The 18,521-nt window shown below is 38.8% G+C and overlaps 1 protein-coding gene across 1 annotated transcript in view; it reads right to left on the reverse strand.

The window, feature by feature from the left end:
• The window catches only part of DGKK (diacylglycerol kinase kappa), a 182,524-nt gene that overhangs the window by 51,258 nt on the left and 112,745 nt on the right, over positions 1 to 18,521 (reverse strand). The window contains exon 9 of the mRNA XM_055121079.1: positions 4,892 to 4,994. Coding sequence (XP_054977054.1) covers positions 4,892 to 4,994 — 103 coding nt within the window. The remainder of the gene's footprint in view (positions 1 to 4,891; positions 4,995 to 18,521) is intronic.

Raw genomic sequence — 18,521 nt, forward strand, 5'->3', positions numbered from 1 at the left:
TCTCAAAATGTACCACAAAGCAGTAGAAGTTAAAACAGCTTTACATTGGAATAGAAACAGACCCACAGCCATTGGAACAAAGTTAAACATTGTGACACAATCTCTCAAGTGTGTACGATCACTCAATCTTTGATAAAGGAGCAAGAAATGTGAAGTGGAGCAAGGAAACCTCTTCAACAAGTGTTGCTGAGAAAACTGGACAGCTATATGCAAAAGAATGAACTCAGACTGTGTATAACACCAAGCACAAAAGTCAGATCAAAATGGATTAAAGACTTCAATATCAGACCTGAATCCATAAGGTAGCACTGCACTGTAGCACTTCGTCCCATTGTTTATCTATTTGCTCGAGTGGGCACCAGTAACGTCTCCATTGTGAGACTTATTGTTACTGTTTTTGGCATATCGAATACGCCACAGGGAGTTTACCAGGCTCTGCCGTGTGGGCAGGATACTCTTGGTAGCTTGCCAGGCTCTCCGAGAGGGAAAAGAATCGACCCAGGTAGGCTTCGTGCAAGGCAAATGCCCGACTCGCTGTACTATCGATCCATGCCATTTATAAGGTATATGGAGGAAAATATAAGCAGAATCCTCCATGATATTGTAACTAAAGGCATCTTCAAGGATGAAACACCAATGACCAAGCAAGTGGAAACAAATATAAACAAATGGGACTACCTTAAACTAAGAAATTTTTAAATGTCAAACGAAATAGTGACTGAAATACAGAAAAAGCCCACAGAATGGGCAGAAATATTTACCCAAGACCCATCAGATAGGGGCTTAATACCCAAGATATACAAGACACTGGTAGAACTTTACAAGAAAAATACTTCCAACACCATCAAAAATGGGGAGAAGACATGAACAGATATTTCCTCAAAAAAGAAATTCAAATGGCCAAAAGGCACATGAAAAAATGCTCTACATCACAAATCATCAGGGAGATGCAGATCAAAACAACAATGAGATATTTTATCTTACAGCACAGAGTCTGGCATACATCAATAAGAACAAGAACAACCACTGCTGGTGTGGATGTGGGGAGAAAGGGACTCTCATTCATTGTTGGTGGTAATGCTGACTGGTCCAGCCTTTTTAGAAAACAATATGGATATTCCTCCAAGCACTAGAATTTGAGCTCCCATACAACCCAGCAATTCCACTCCTGGAAACATATCCAAGAGTTGCAAAAAACACATTAGAAATGACATCTGCACTTGTATGTTTATTGCAGCACTGTTCACAATAAATAGAATTTGGAAAAAACCCGAGTAACCGAGAGCAGATGACTGGTTAAGGAAACTTTGGTATGACTACACAATGAAATTTTATGCAGCTGTTAGAAAAGATGAAATCATGAAATTTGCATATAAGTGGATGGACATGGAGAGTATCATGCTAAGTGAAATGAGTCAGAAAGAGAGGGACAGACATAGAATGACTGCACTCATTTGTGGAATATAAAGTAACATAATAGGAGACAAACACCTATGGATAGTAGAGATAAGGGCCAGGAGGATCACTCCACAGTTTGGGAGCCTGCCTCACGTGCTGGGGGAAAGGCAGTTGGGATGGAGAAGGGACCACTAAGTAAATGATGGTTAGAGGGATTGCTCGGGATGGGAGATGTGTGCTGACAGTTGACTAAAGACAAAACATGATGGCCTCTTAGTATTTGTATTGCAAATCATAACACTGCAAATTAGAGAGAGAGAATAAGAATAAATATACCTGACACAGAGGCCAGGGATGGGATGAGGTGGGAGTGGTGGGAGGGACACTGGGAACAATGATGGTGGAAAATGTGTACTGGTGGATGGATGGGTACTTGATCATTGTATGACTCAAATGTAATCAAAAAAGTTTGTAACTGTATAGCCAAAATATGGAAACAATCCGAGTACCCTAAAACAGATGATTGATTAAAGAAACTTTAGTACATCTACACAATGGAATATTATACAGCTGTTAGGAGAGATGAAGTCATGAAATTTGCTTATAAATGGATAAACATGGAGAGTATCATGCTAAGTGAAATGAGTCAGAAAGAGAGGGATAGACATAAAGGGACTGCACTCATTTGTGGAGTTTAGGGTAGTATCACATGAGGCTGACGCCCAAGGACAGTAGATACAAGGGCCAAGGGGATTGACCCATAGCTGGAAGACTGCTTCATGAGCAGAGGGGAGAAGGCAGATGGAATAGAGAAGGAATCACTAAGAAAATGATGGCTGGAGGAACCAGTTGCGATGGGATATGCATGCCGAAAGTAGATAATGGGCCAAACATGATGACCTCTCAGTGTCTGTGTTGCAAGCTATAATGCCAAAAAGTAGAGAGAGAGTATGGGGAATGTTGTCTGCCATAGATGCAGGGGGATGGTGGGAAAGGGGGGTTATACCAGGGATATTGGTGGTGAGGAATGTGCACTGGTGGAAGGATGGGTGTTTGATAATTGTGAGATTGTAACCCAAACATGAAAGCTTATAATTATCTCACAGTGATTCAATAAAATTTTAAAAATTAAAAAAAAAAGTTTGTAACTGTATCACACAGTGATCCAATTCAAAAATTAAATGAAAAAATTGTTTTAATGCACCTTATGAGACATGGTCAATAGAAATGAGGGCCAGTGGTCAGTGAGTAGGGCATTAGCCTTGCATTTGACCAACCCAGATTTTATCCCTATCATGCCAAGTGTTCCTGCAGCATCACCAGGTTAACTCCTGAGTGCAGAGCCAGGAGCAACCCCTGATCTTTACTGGTTATGACCCAAAAGACTTAAATGAAACAAAAATTAGGGCCAGGAGAACTTTCCCACGTTTGTCATCTTGTACAAGGAAGGGGGAGAGGGAGTTAGGACAGAGATGGGGCCACCATGGCAATGCCAGTTGGAAATGATCATTTTGGATTAGGATTTAGTGCTCAATAAAGGACTAAAGGGTTATTTATATATGATAACTTTGCACTACCTGTCATACCATAATGACCAATGGTTGGATACTTCCAACAACAGTGTTTGGGGACCAAAAGGCAGTTAGAATAAAGAAGGGACTAATATGATAACAATAGTTGGAAATAATCATTTTGGGAAGTGTTGAAAATAGGTAAAGGGATATACATGATAACCTTTCAGTACCTGTATTGCAACCATAAGGCCCAAAAATAGAGAAAGAGAGAAGAAAAGTGACTAACATAGAGGCCGGTGGGGATGGTGGTCAGGAGGAAAAATGGTAGCATTGGTGGTGAAAACTGTACACTGGTTAGGGACAGGATTATTAAAAAAATTAAAAGAATAAAACAATATGGAATTCCTAAAAAATCTATGCATTGGATTTCCATTTGACCCAGCAATCCCACTCCTCAGAACACCTCAGAAGAATTCATAAAACAAAATAGGGCAAATATATTTGTACTTCTATATTCCTTGCACCACTATACATAATAGTTAACATCTAGAAACAACCCAAGTGCCTAAGAATTGATGACTGGATAAAGAATCTATGGTACATATACACAATGGAACATTAGTTGGCCATAAGAAAAGGTAAAGTCATGCAGTTCGCTGCAATATGAAAAGACCTAATTGTGTCATGCTGAGTGACGTCAGAAGGAGAGAGACTGACAAAGAATGATCTTTCTTATATGTGGGTTATAAGGAAACATAATGGAGAAATAGCAAATACTCATAGAAAACAGAACCAAATATCATGATAACTCATATACGATGGAAAATATGCCACCTGAGGGGGCTCTGGGATAGAGTGGAGGTGGTGGGGAGCAACAACTATGGTGGTGAGAAGCATTTAATTTGGAGGAAGAGGTGATTCTGAAAGGTAGTAAAGTGTTATGCACAAAACTGTCAGCAACAGTACTGTAAGTCACAGTGCATAAACATAAATATATTAAAAAGTGCCTCTTGCTTAGGCAGACTGACTGGTGGGTGAGAGACAAATGTGGGGGGGGCGGGGTAATTGGAGGTAAGTGGGTACTGGTAAAGACACTAGTGTTGAAATATTATATGACTTAAACCCAATCATGAACAACTTTGTAACAGTGTATCTTACTTTGATTCAATAAAAAATGTCTGCCTTAGAGGCAGACTTGGGGTGGGGGTGGAAGGAGGGAAATTAGGGACATTGGAGGTGGAAAATGCACACTGGTGAAGGCGTGGGTTTTGGAACATTGACTGAAACCCAATCATGGACAACTTTATAACTGTTTGTCTCATGGTTATTTAGTGAAATAAAAATTATTTTAATTGAATCATCATGAGATAAAATTTCAAAGTTGATCATAATTGAGTTTCAATCATTTAATGTTCCTATTAACACTTCCTGATCTCTAAGCACTTTATGGTGCCTAAAGTATTCTTCCTTAATCTGTCAATTGTTATATCAATATCCTGGGTCTACAGTAACCATAAGCTCTGCCAATGCTTCATATATATGAAGTCTAAGGTCATTTTATAGAGTACTCAATAAATAATAAGTGTCCAAAAATTGACAAGGCATCAAAGAAGCTCATTGAGAAAATAATTGTTTTTTTCAAATTTAGTGATAACCTTGATGTTAGTCTCTATTTTAAAAGCAACATAACCTAGGCCTTCACATAGAGTACTTCCTTGATACAGCTCTTTCTAGTGCCTTGAAACTATGAAAATTCTTAAATCAATTCTGATGATTCAAAAACTAGTGTGACAGTGGCTACAGAGAATATGTTCATTTACACATATACTATAACTTTAGCATTCATTATTTGAAGGTCTAAAGAGAAAAGTTATCCGTTTCTACACATGAACAGTTAAGTTAAATAGCAGTAATTTTCTACATCTTTACACTTTAACTACCACCCCAATGTATTTCAGAAGACAAAGTTTGTTACTCACCATCCCCTTTGGGGTCGCTGATAGCTGTGGGAGGGATGATGGATGGATGATGACTCCCACAGCTGCATTCCTTGGAAAACCACCGCCTGCAGTCATCATGCACCTGTAACGACAAGAGAACAGAAAATAGAGGAAGAGAGAGAAGATAGGGGAGAGAAGAAAAAACAATGTTTAGTTTTGAGTTCTAATTCCAAAATTTGAGTTACTCATATTCAAATCTTCCTTTCTTAACTTCTGTGCATACATATCCCACTGACTCAACCTAGATCCTCTTTCCTCCAATCTGCACCATCCCCAAGTGTGGTCTCTAAACCCTACTTTCCAAAGGTAGTTTTCAGTAGATATCCATGATAGGACCTGAGAGTGTACCAATCCCGGGGCCCAATCTTAGTGGCCTACAGAATGATGAATTTGCATTATTAGTGCTAATTTGGATAACATACTATTATGCTTCGATCCTCATTTAAAAAAAGCAGTATGTCCAGAAGACATTACTGAGCTCATTTTAATATTAAAAAAATTTATTTATTTAGCCCAAGAAGGAGAATGAGACACAATGATCATCCAAGAGATATCAGAACTTGTTATAGGCGATACAGAAACTTTAAATTATATTACATCTCCAGAATCCCTATCTTTTACAGTAAGTTTCACTTATTATCATTGTATTTATATATATATATATATATATATATTAATGAATCACTGTGAGATACAGGTACAGACTTACAAACTTTAGTTGATTGCATTTCATTCATACAATAATTCAGTACCCATCCATCCACCAGTGCCCATTCTCCACTGCCAATGTTACCAGTAGGGGGGATGGGGTGAGCTCATTTTAATAGGAGGGTAGTAAAAAGAGGTAAAGGGTTTTGCCCAAGGTTGAATAATTGGGAAGTAACAGAGCGGAAGCACTGATGCCTTTCCTGCCAGTGGCTATTTTGCCCGCATTTCTGACACCTAAAAGCACTACTACCAGGACAACTAAATAATTTCTGTAGAACATGGACCTAGAATGATTAATGAAACAATTAATGAAAATGAAGCTAACAGAGTATAATTTTCTTTTTATTGCGACAAAATAGGCATATACCATTAATTTCAGATATAGAGCATGAATGGATATATGTATATATTATGATATGATCACTACAAAAAGCCTAGTTAACATACATAAACATACATAGTTATAATTTTTCTTGTGATGAAAACTTTTAACATCTACTTCCTTAATTTTCAAATACACAACAAAAAATTATTAGCTACAGTCACCATGCTATATATTACATATTTAAATGACTTGTCAATGGAAGTTTGTATCTTGTAAGCCCTTTCACTCATTTCTCCCTCCTCTGCCTCTGGAAACCACAAATCTCTCTATATATGTAAAATAAATCATATTTTCTTATTACATTTATTCTTTGATGAACACTCAGATTGTTTACATATCTTGATTATTACATGATGCTTCAGTGAATATATATCTTTTTGAGTTAGTGTTTTGTGAGAAATATAATTGCTGGATAATATGGTAATTGGTAATTCTATTTTTAAGGTTTTAGGAAATTTCATATTATTTTTCATAGTATCTTCACTTATTTATATTTCCATCAACAGTGCACAAAGGTATCTTTTCTTCACATCTTTTCAAGTACTTATTTTACTCATTTATTTATTTTTGCCATTGTTTACTTGTGTTATAGTTGGTTCCAAATAAGATTATGTTGTATTTCATCTTAAATATATGGTTTCAGGTCTTTATTCAATGTTGAATTGATTTTTACATATGCTGTAAGAGGCCCATTGTTGTTACTGGTCCTCTTACATCATATGTAAGGATTCAGCACAATCGACCATATCCACTTGTTTAACGTTCATTGATTTAAAGAAGGCATTTGATTCTGTTGAGACTAAAGCGGTCATCGAAGCCCTGGCCAAACAGGGTGTTCAATCAAGCTCAATACATCAAGATCCTCAATGAGTTGTATTACGGATTCACCACCGGGATCTCACCATTCTACAAAGAACTGATCGTTGACATAAAGAGAGGAGTTCGGCAGGGAGAAACCATTTCACCGAAACTCTTCAGTACCACCCTCAAGAACATCATGCGACGACTGGAATGGGAAGAAATAGGAGTGAAGATAGACGGTGGGCAACTACACCACCTCTGCTTCACTGATGATAGTGTTCTCATAACACCAAATATCAGCCAAGCAGCATGAATGCTGGCTGACTTCAACCGTGAGTGTGGAAAGGTTGGACTAAAGCTGAATCTCACAAAGACAATGTTAATGAGAAACGGACTAGTTCCTGATGTTCCATTTGCCCTCAACGAATGAACATCTCCAAATGCAGCAGTTATGTGTACCTAGGTGGAGAACTCAACATAACAAATGACCTGGCACCTGAACTGCGCAGGAAGAAGAGAGCAATGTGGAACACATTCAACAGCATCAAATAAGTGGTTAAGAGGATGAAGAACCTCTGGTTCCTGACACATCTTTTCAACTCCACCATTCTCCCTGCACAAACATACACCTCAGAGCACTGGGCCCTGTGAAAATAGGATGAGAACGCTATTCGGTTATCCCAAAGAGGAATCGAAAGAGCTATGGTTGGAGTAACACATTTCACTCAAGTGAGAGAAGGAATCTGTAGTTCTAATGTCCATCCACGATCAAGAATCAGGGACGCTGTCTCATTTGCCAGGTGTCGAAAATCAGATGGGCCAGACATGTAATGCGGTTTAGAGACAACTGCTAGACTAGATCTGTTACGGACTGGATTCCACGGGATGTCAAAAGACTGTGTGGCTGCCCATCCACGAGATGGTCAGACTTCTTCATCAATACCCGGAACGAATGGTTTGAGGCTCTTTATGTTCCTGGAGCGAGCAGATACCATTGGGCTACACTAGCACATGACAGGGACTAATGGAGACGTTACTGGCACCTGTTCGAACAAGTCGACGAACAACGGGATGACAAGTAATGCAAGTGATATGATGTAAGATAGTGATCTATTTGTTTATTTATTTATTTTGCAAATGACTGTTCCATTTTTCTTGCACCATTTAAAAAAATTATTAGTGAATCACTGTGGGTACAGTTACAAACTTATGAACTTTCATGTTTGTATTCAGTTTACATCACTCCACCAGTGCCCATTTTCCTCCACCAATGATCCCAGTATCCCTCCCACCACCCCTATTCCAACACCCACCACGCCATCCTGCCTCTGAAGCAGGGCATTCCCTTTTGTTCTCTCTCCTGTTGGATGTTGTAGTTTGCAATAGAGGTATTGAATGGGCATCATGTTCGGTCTATAGTCTACTTTTGGTACGCAGCTTTCAACCTGAGTGGGTCCTCCCAACATTATCTACCAGGTGTTCCCTTCTCTGTCTCTGCTGCCTTTCCCTCCAGCATGTGAGGCCAGTTTCCAAGTTGTGAGGCAGACCTCCATGTTCTTATCTCCTGGGTGTTAGTGTCCCATTCTACTACTTTATAGTCCACATGTGAGTGTGATCTTTATAGTCCACATGTGAGTGTGATTTTTTGGTAGAATTTACATCTGATTCTTCCTGGAGTCTCAAGTTTGAGGAATGTTCTTTATTACTATTTCAATCACTTTAACTAGTGATAAATCTGAAAAGATTTTCTACTTCTTTATTATTTACTCTCTGTAGGCTTATGATGCTATGAATGTATCTATTTTGTCTGGTGATATTTTTTTTTGGAATATAGATGTTCATACTAGTCCCTTTTTATCCTTAGTATCTCTTTCCTTCTTTTCCTTCCAATAGTTGTTGTCATTGTTTCGAGAACCAGGGGTAACACGTGATTGTTGTACTGGGACACTTGGTTGTGGAGCCTATCAGGTGTCACATGCTTGATTGCAGTGCTTCCATACATTTTTTGGTTTCTGTGGTTGCTAGGGTCCTCATACTTTACTTATGGTGCTTGTGTACTCTCAGTTGTGGTACAAGAGATTACACACATTGTTGTGGCACCACGGTTCACAGTGGCTCTGCCACTGGACTATGCATATAGGGTTGGACTGAATCAAACTGTGTCCTCATACTTTCAAGAAAGGTGTTATACCGTTGATTCAAATCCCTGGTTTCCCCTTAGTATTTCTGTGTACTTCTATTCATTCACCTGATTTTTTTTGTTTTTTATTTATTTATTTATTTATTTATTTATTTTATTTTTAGTGAGTTTGCCAATTTGATGATCATTTTCAGAGAAATAGGCCTTGATTTTTTTCTATTTTTATTATCATATTTATTTCATTTATTTCTGCTGTGATTTTTTTCTTCTACTCACTTAGGGCTTTGTTCTTATTTTTTTCTAATTTCTTTGGATGCAAGCTGTGAATTTTTTTGTTTCTTAACATGAAGCTTTATTACTATAAACATGCGTTCTACTGCATATTTTACTGAATATTCAGATTTTGTTGTGCAGTATTCTCACTTTTATTTCTTAGTTCCTGGCTACTTTTAAAAATTATCCGTTGATTATCCATTAACCAAATATTTGTTCAGTAGCATGATGCTTAGTATCCACATATTTGTGATATTTCTAGCTCTATTCTTGGGTTTGATATATAACTTATATCATATGGTCAGAAAAGATACCTGATATTATTTCAGCATTCTTAAAATTAATAATATCTGTTTTATGTCCCAACATATGATATGTACTTAATAATATTTACATGCACTTGATAAGAATATGTATTTCGCTGAAACTGGACAGCTACATGCAAAAAAATGGGCTTAGACCTCCACCTATCACCATGTACAAAAGTCAGATCAAAATGGATTAAGGACCTCAACATCAGACCAGAATCCCTAAGGTACATTGAAGACAAGGTCGGCAAAACCCTCCAGGACATTGAAGCCAAAGGTATCTTCAAAGCTGACACGCCACTGGCCAAGCAAGTGAAAACAGAGATAAATGAATGGGACTATCTCAAACTAAGAAGCTTCTGCACCTCAAGAGAAACAGTGACCAAAGTACAAAGACAATCTACAGAATGGGAAAGGATATTTATGCAGTACCCATCCAATAAAGGGTTGATAACAAGGATATACAATGCACTGGTTGAACTCCACAAGAAGAAAACTGCCAACCCGATCAAAAAATGGGGTGATGAAATGAACAGAAGCTTTCCTAAAGAAGAAATCCGAATGGCTCAGAGGCACATGAGAAAATGTTCCACATCACTAATCATCAGGGAAATGCAGATCAAAACAACCATGAGATATCATCTCACACCACAGAGACTGGCCCACATCCCAAAAAACAAAAGCAACCGGTGTTGGCGTGGATGCGGGGAGAAAGGGACTCTTCTTCACTGCTGGTGGGAATGCCGACTGGTTCAGCCCTTTTGGAAAACAATATGGACGATTCTCAAAAAATTAGAAATTGAGCTTCCATTTGACCCAGCAATACCACTCCTGGGAATATATCCCGGAGAGGCAAAACGGTATAGTAGAGATGGCATATGTATTTCTATGTTCATTGCAGCACTGTTTACAATAGCCAGAATCTGGAAAAAACCAGAGTGCCCCAAAACAGATGACTGGTTAAAGAAACTCTGGTACATCTACACAATGGAATACTATGTAGCTGTCAGAAAACATGAAGTCATGAAATTTGCATATAAATGGATCAACATGGAAAGTATCATGTTGAGTGAAATGAGTCTGAAAGAAAGAGACAGACATAGAAAGATTGCACTCATATGTGGAATATAATGGAACTGAGAAGTACAAGTTGGCAACGATGCAGCTTCTGGCAGATATTTCTCTGGACTTAGTTACTAAAATACTAAATTACAGAAACCCAAAACTGAGAGGCCGATAAGTGTGGTCACTCGACCTCATACCTCTTCATCCTCAGCAATGGAAAACAAATTATCTAATGCTTCCTTTTCAGCAGGTCTGACTTTAGGGGAGAGACTCTCCAAACAATAATAGTGAGTTTTGTTGAAATATTGTATGCAATCAAAGTGAAAGTAAAGTGAAATTTATTAGTTACACAGGCGGGGGGGTGCTTGGGGTGGGGGGGCTAGGGGCGTGGGGGTTAGGGGTGTGAGGGGGTGGGGTGGAGCTATACTGGGATTCTTGGTGGTGGAATATGAGCACTGGTGAAGAGATGGGTATTCGAGCATTGTATAACTGAGATTTAAACCTGAAAACTTTGTAACTTTCCACATGGTGACTCAATAAAAATTAAAAAAAAAGAATATGTATTTTGCTGATATTGGATAGAATGTTCTGTATTAGGCCTATCTAACCTAATTACTATTTGAAACTAATTTTGATTACTAATTGAGACCGATATTTCCTACAAAGTGGTCATATAAAAGATAATACAAAGAGTAACGTGTTTTTTTTTTTGCTTTTTGGGTCACACCCAGCGATGCTCAGGGGTTACTCCTGGCTTTGCACTCAGGAATTACTCCTGGCGGTGCTTGGAGGACCATATGGGATGCCGAGGATCGAACCCGGGTCGGCCGCGTGCAAGGCAAACGCCCTACCCGCCGTGCTATCGCTCCAGCCCCACAAAGAGTAACGTTTTGAGATTCCTTTTGCTGCATTAGGAAGACAAAATTTGGTTAGACATAGCGTGTTGCAAGGGACCTTACCAAGAAAATCTACTGAAGAACACAGAAATAATCTGAGGGGGTTGTGGTGATGTGGAACATGGAATTGTGGACAAGTTCAGAGCTAGAAAGTCTTTTCCAGAGGAGGGGAGGTGCAAGACAGAGACTAAAAGAGAAAAGGACCAACAAGCAGGCATCAAACTTTAAATGCTATCATAAAGCAGAGGCTAGGTGCTGAGTGCAAAGATTTTACAGAGTTTGAATTTCTGTATCTGAATAAACTAAGTCAGAAAAAAGCTGGAAATGGCAGAACCCAATACAGGTAGCTTTAGATGGCAGCTGGGGTTAGTCATGCCAGACCTGAGCACCAGCTGACAGACACTTAAGTAACATGACAAGTTTGCAGCAGATGCTGGCTCAGAACTAAGTAAAATTTCTGCAAGATGGGGGCAATGTAATTAATAGCCAGTGAGAGGCATCAAGCTCAATTTTTTTTATCTGCTTAGTTTTGTAACTACCCCCTGGTAAATTAGAAAAATGCTACAAACTGCAGATTCAGGACAGATAGTCTGAGGTTGCTCCAAGGTGTGGTTGTGAGCAGCCATCGGTAGGGGCTGCAAATAGGAACACATATCCAAGATGTGAGACTTGCCTATCAAGCCATGGATGGGAGCAGACATCTCCAAACTGGTACTAGCAAATATAACACCCTGTTTAAGAATGTATGAGGATCCACTGGTTAAATAGATGTCATTGAGTACATGTGCCCACAATCTTCATGTTGCTACTCAAAAGAGCAGGACTTTGTCTTCATATCAGCTACCAGATTCTAGGAACTATAAACTGTGAATCAGAGACCAGGCTTGCTAGACCACAGTGCTTTTGTAGCTTCAGGGCACCAGTAAGTACAAATCCCCAGCCCTCATCTAGCTTCACACAAGTCAGAGACACAGGCACCAAATTAGTACTGCAGTATAAAGCCCTAATAATTGCTCAGGCCATCTCAAATTCAGATCACCACTTTTAGCCCTCATGTAGGAAAAAGGGAGGAATTCAGGTACTTTGATTGACATGGACAAAAGCCCAGTAAAGTCTTCGAACATATAACTTTCTAAAATGCCCAAGGGATATTTTCTTTAAAAACACAATATTATTGATGCTCAAGGAGCTAAAAGGGGCACCAGAGTGATAGAAGATAGGCGTTTGCCTTGCACGTGGCCGACCTGGGTTCGATTCCTCCGTCTCTCTCGGAGAGCCCGACAAGCTACCAAGAGTATCTCGCCCACTGTGGAGCCTGGCAAGCTACCCATGGCGTATTTGGTATGCCAAAAATAGTAACAAGTTTCACAATGAATACGTTGCCGGTGCCCGCTTGAGCAAATCGATGAGCAACGCGATGACAGTGATACAGTGATACAGTGATATGTATATGTATACATATATGTAAATACACAAAATTATCAATAAAGATAAGGAAATGGAACCAGAACCATAGTCCTATGGCCACATGCCTTATATGAAGACCTGGATTTGATCTCAGGCACCATGTATGGTTCCTTGAACTTTGCCCAGAGTGATTCCTGAGTGCAGACCCAGGAGTAAGTCCTGAGAACTGCCAGGTGTGACCTCAAATCCCCAAATGCTACAAAATTTAAAAAAAAAAAGAAAAATAAAGAACAAAATTTAAAAAATAAAATAAAGGAACAAACTGCATTTAATCATAATAACAGAGAGAAAGGAGGAATATTGGCTAGAAAAAGAAATAATCCCTATCCATATTAGAGATCTTATTTATTCATCCATAGTTCTGAATTTGATGAACATCCTTATGACCATTGCCTTAACTCCCCATCTCTCTCAGGTACATTATTTCATTAAGGTATCTTTCCAAGGTATTTTGTTGTTCCTTATTGAGATATATTCCTCTGCTTCCTGATTTTGTCCCAGCTTGGATTCTCTGAATTAGTTAAAACAGCTACCTCATTTACCTCATTTCCCTGGGGATGGCCTGCTGATAATTATCTCTTTGGTTTCTAACCCGGTATTACTCATAAACTTAGGAATGTCACCCCCACCCTGCCACAACCAAGTTTGCAAAGCCTGGAAATGAAGGGGGCATTATCTGTGTGTACCACCTGTGTCCAAAGTTTGTACTGTGTACAAATGTAGGAGAGCAGTGTATGTACAAATTTTAACAGCCTAGCTGGCAAGACTTGCCCAAGGAAATAAGGATCCCAGGTGAATATGCTAGAGAGTGTGGCATGCCTGCAGTTACTTTTAGACTGTGGCATCTAGCCTTAGTTTCTACTATTTTATGTTGGTTCCAGAAATTCAGCAGAGGGTCACCTCCACAAATATACCTAATTCATCAACATGGGGGAGGAATAAGAGCAAAAAGAAATGGCACTCACTAGCACCTCCTGTTGAAGAGTTACAACCAAACCCTACTCCTTCAAGAGTTGCTTCAAACTTAGCAAATGAATCTCATTCATGAATAGTCTCTGCAGTTTTTAAAGTGTGCCTCTGTTACCAATGGAACTGAGTTGAATATTATGACACAGCCTTTCAAGTATATGATCACTTAATCTTTGATAAAGGAACAAGAAATATGAAGCAGAACAAGGAAAGCCTCTTCAACAAGTGGCACTGAGAAAACTGGACAGCTACATGCAAAAGGATAAACTCAGACCTCTGTATAACACCAAGCACATGAGTCAGATCAAAATGGATTAAAGACCTCAATATCAGACCTGAACCCATAGGTACCTGGAGAAAAATGTAAGGAGAACCCTCCATGATATTGAAGCTAAAGGTGTCTTTAAGGATGAAACACCAATGACCAAGCAAGTGGAAACAAATGTAAACAAATGGGACTACCTTAAACTAAGAAAGTTTTGAACGTCAAAAGAAATAGTGATAAAATATAGAAAGAGCCCACAGAATGGGCAGAAATATTTACCTAAGATCCATCAGATAGGGGCTTAATATCCAAGATATACAAGACACTGGTGAGAAATTTATAAGAAAAATAACTCCAATCCCATCAAAAATGGGGAGAAGAAATGAACAGAAATTACCTCCAAAAAGAAATTCAAATGGCCAAAAGGCACATGAGAGACTGGAGCGATAGTACAGCAGATAGGGCATTTGCCTTGCATGCAGCCAACCTGGGTTTGATTCCCAGCATCCCATATGGTCCCCCGAGCACCGCCAGGAGTAATTCCTGAGTTCAAACCAGGAGTAACCCCTGAGCATTGTCGGGTGTGACCCAAAAAGCTTTTAAAAAGGCACATGAAAAAATTCTCTACCTCGCAAATTATCAGGGAGATGCAGATCAAAACAACAATTAGCTATCATTTTACAGCACAGAATCTGGCACACATCAATAAGAACAAGAGCAATCAGTGCTGGTGTGGATGCAGGGAGAAAGGGACTCTCATTCATTGTTGGTGGGAATGCTGACTGGTCCAACCTTTTTGGAAACAATATGGACATTCCTCCAAACACTAGAATTTGAGCTCCAATATGACTCAGCAATACCACTCCTGGGAATATATCCAGGAGATGAAAAAACACATTAGAATTGACATCAGCATTTGTATGTTTATTCAAACACTGTTCACAATAGCCAGAATCTGGGAAAAAACCCAGTGCCCCAATGAGTGGTTAAAGAAACTTTGGTATGTCTACACAATGAAATACTATGTGGCTGTAAGAAGAGATGAAATCATGAAATTTATATATAAGTGGATGGACATGCAGAGTATCATGCTAAGTAAAATGAATCAGAAATAGAGAGACATACATAGAATGACTGCACTCATTTGTGGGATATAAAGTAGGATACTATGAGAATAACACTCAAGAACAGTAGAGATAAGGGCCAGAAGGATCACTCCATGGTTTGGAAGCCTGCCTCACGTGCTGGTGGAAAAGGCAGTTGGGATGGAGAAGGGACCACTAAATAAATGATGGTTGGAGAGATCACTCAGAATGGGAGATGTGTGCTGAAAGTAGCCTAAGAACCAAATATGATGGATGACCTCTTAGTACCTGTATTGCAAATCATAATGACCCAAATTAGAGAAAGAATAAGAAGGAATGTGCTTGTCACAGAAGCAGGAGATGGGATAGGGTGGAGGTGGAGGAAGGGACACTGGGAACAATGGTGGTGGAAAATGTGCACTGGTGGAGGGATGGGTGCTTGATCATTGTATGACTGTAACGTAATCATGAAAGTTTGTAACTATCATACGGTGATACAATAAAAATAAAAAATTAAGTGTGGCTCTGTTCTAAGAGCTAGGGAAAGCAAATTCATGTGTAGACCATTTGAAAGGAATTTTCCTATTCCCTAGAACCCCTTAGCTCCCATGGAGGGATGCTGATGCTCCATTTTTAACTTTCAAAGTTAGGTACTTGGGGGATGGTATTTCGGTTTGGAATGCCAAATTTAGTATCAAAAACTGCAGCTTTTCAGGGAGTCCCTTAGTGTTTATAGGATTCATCCTGCTGTACTATAGGGCTCCACACTGGGTGGAGTTCTTAGTAATACTACATCTGTGCTTTTCCTATTCTTATTTATGTATACTTTTTGTCCTTTGGTGAAACTGAGTCATGCAGATAGTAGTCAGTTCATATTCAGATGGAATAATTCCACATATATGTAAGCATTTATTTCATGGTAAGAGGGAAGGCACTTTTCTTTTCAGTGGGAAATGATGAGCTCAGGTCTTCCTATACTGCCATCTTGCCTCCACCCTTGTCATAAGTGCATGTAATTATTTCTGCATTTTCTAACCAGATCTGTTGATCTATGTATCAGTTTTTATGCCACTACCATATTATTTTTATTATTATGACTTTGTTATTAGAAGTGTGATGCCTCCAGATTTGATCTCTGTCAAGACTGTTTTGGATACTTAATATCTTTTGAAGTTCTATATAAATAATAGGATTTTTAAAAATTTTCACTATTAGGATTTTGACAGGGATCACACTGAATCTATATTGGAAAATAGGACATTTAGAAATATGAGTTCTTCCAATCTATAAGAATGGAGTAACTTTATATTTCTTATTTTCCTCTTTAATCTTTTTCTTATTTTTTATGATGCCATGGAGATATATCAAAGGGCTGGAGCACATTTTTTATATCCAGAGGCCCTGAGTTCTATCTCTGGCACAACATGGCCCTTTGAACAACACTGGATGTAGTTGTGGGCCTGGGCCCTTGTTTCACGGGTCCAAGCAAGACCACATCACCAGGTCAGAGTACAGAATAATCAGGTCTACAGATTCAGGCTTACAGAGTGGTTCCTGGGCAATCTGAGCACTGAATGGAAGCCCTCCTAATTTCTTTATATAAGGGACATAACTAACGGTACGCTCAAGGGAATCCTAAGACCAATTCTGGTGATTCTGTTTGGTCTGAAGATTTGGTGCCAGTGTCCAACAGTGGTATGCTCAAACTTCACAGTGCTCAGGGTCTACCAAAGCCATACTTGGTGGTGCTATTGGATCCATGTGGTGTCAGGGATAAAAACCAACCAACCAAACAAACAAACAAAAAAAGCAGGGCTTCTCACATGATAAGCACAAAGCCCTTTTCTTTCATCAATTCCTTAAAGTTGCAGTGTACAGTCCTTTCATCTATTTTGTTCAATTTATTAATTGATATCATAATATTTTCAATGAAATTGTAAGCAAGATTATTTTCTTTGTTTTCAGAGGTGCCACCTCCCAAGCAGTCCTCATAGGGTCAGGTGGCCACTCACAGAGATGCTTGAGCAACCAGGCCAGTGTTCAGTAGCAGCTCTGAGGATGTGGTGCTGCTTGGACCCTGAAGTAACAGGAAAATCCAACCATGTTCAGGCGCTTCCAGGACCATATGTAGAGATGCTTATGAGACCATGCAGTATCAGGGATCAAACCCAAGTGAGCCTTATGCAAGGCATGCATCCTAACCACTGCACTATCTTTCAGGTTCCTCTTTTTGTTGTTGTGGTGGTGGTGATTCTGGGAGTAATATTTTTGATTCTGGGGATTAAATACTTAGTTATGATATAGGGAGTTTCTTACTTTGTTATGATCCCAGGAATCACAGACTTTATTGTATGCCAAGAATCGCATTCATAATATTTCTGTGAATTACACTCACCGTTGTGGTGGGGTGCAATGGACTAAATCCCAGGGCCTCAGACAAGATATGTAGTCTACCTCTGATCTACATCCTGAGGCCCTAGGATTATTTTTTAAATTTCTCTTTCTAATTCATTGCTATGCTTTTATAGAAATGTCACTGATTCTTTGCATGGTGATTTTGAATCCTGCAACTTTACTGAATTTATTTTATAATGAAAATATAATTGAATTTGCAATTTTACTAGTTTTTTTCCAAAGGATTTTTAAGGATTTTTATACTCTTTATATTTATTTTATAATCTATTTATATTTATGCCATCTGCTAATTGTAACATGTTTGCTTTAACTTTCTATTTAGATTAACTTTTTGGTTATTTTTTGGGGGTGGGGCCAGACCGGGTGATGCTCAGGGATTGCTTCTGACTCTGTTCTCAGGGATCACTCTAGGTGTGGCTCAGGGTACCATATGGGATGCCAGGAATTAAAGCTGGGTCAGCCACATGCAAGGAAAACACATTACACACTGTACTTACTATCTTGCGCCAATATTTAGATGACTTTTGTTTCTTTTTTGTGCCTAATTTTCCTAGCTAAGGCTTCTAATAGTTTTATAAATAACTGTTCATAGTGGATATGCTTTTCATGTTCCAAATCTTTCAGAAAAATATACCATTTATACCATTGAAGAGGATATTAGTTAAAGTTTGCCATATATGGCCTTTAGTATATCAAGATTCATTCTTTCTATAATAATTTTATTGAAGTTTTACCATAAACAGATGCAGAACCTTATCAAATGCCTTATGTGCATATATTTATATTATGTGATTTTTGGATCTATTTTTTAGATTAATTTTAATTTTATTAT

The sequence above is a fragment of the Sorex araneus genome, chromosome X, assembly GCF_027595985.1.
Source record: "Sorex araneus isolate mSorAra2 chromosome X, mSorAra2.pri, whole genome shotgun sequence".
Classification (NCBI taxonomy): domain Eukaryota; kingdom Metazoa; phylum Chordata; class Mammalia; order Eulipotyphla; family Soricidae; genus Sorex; species Sorex araneus.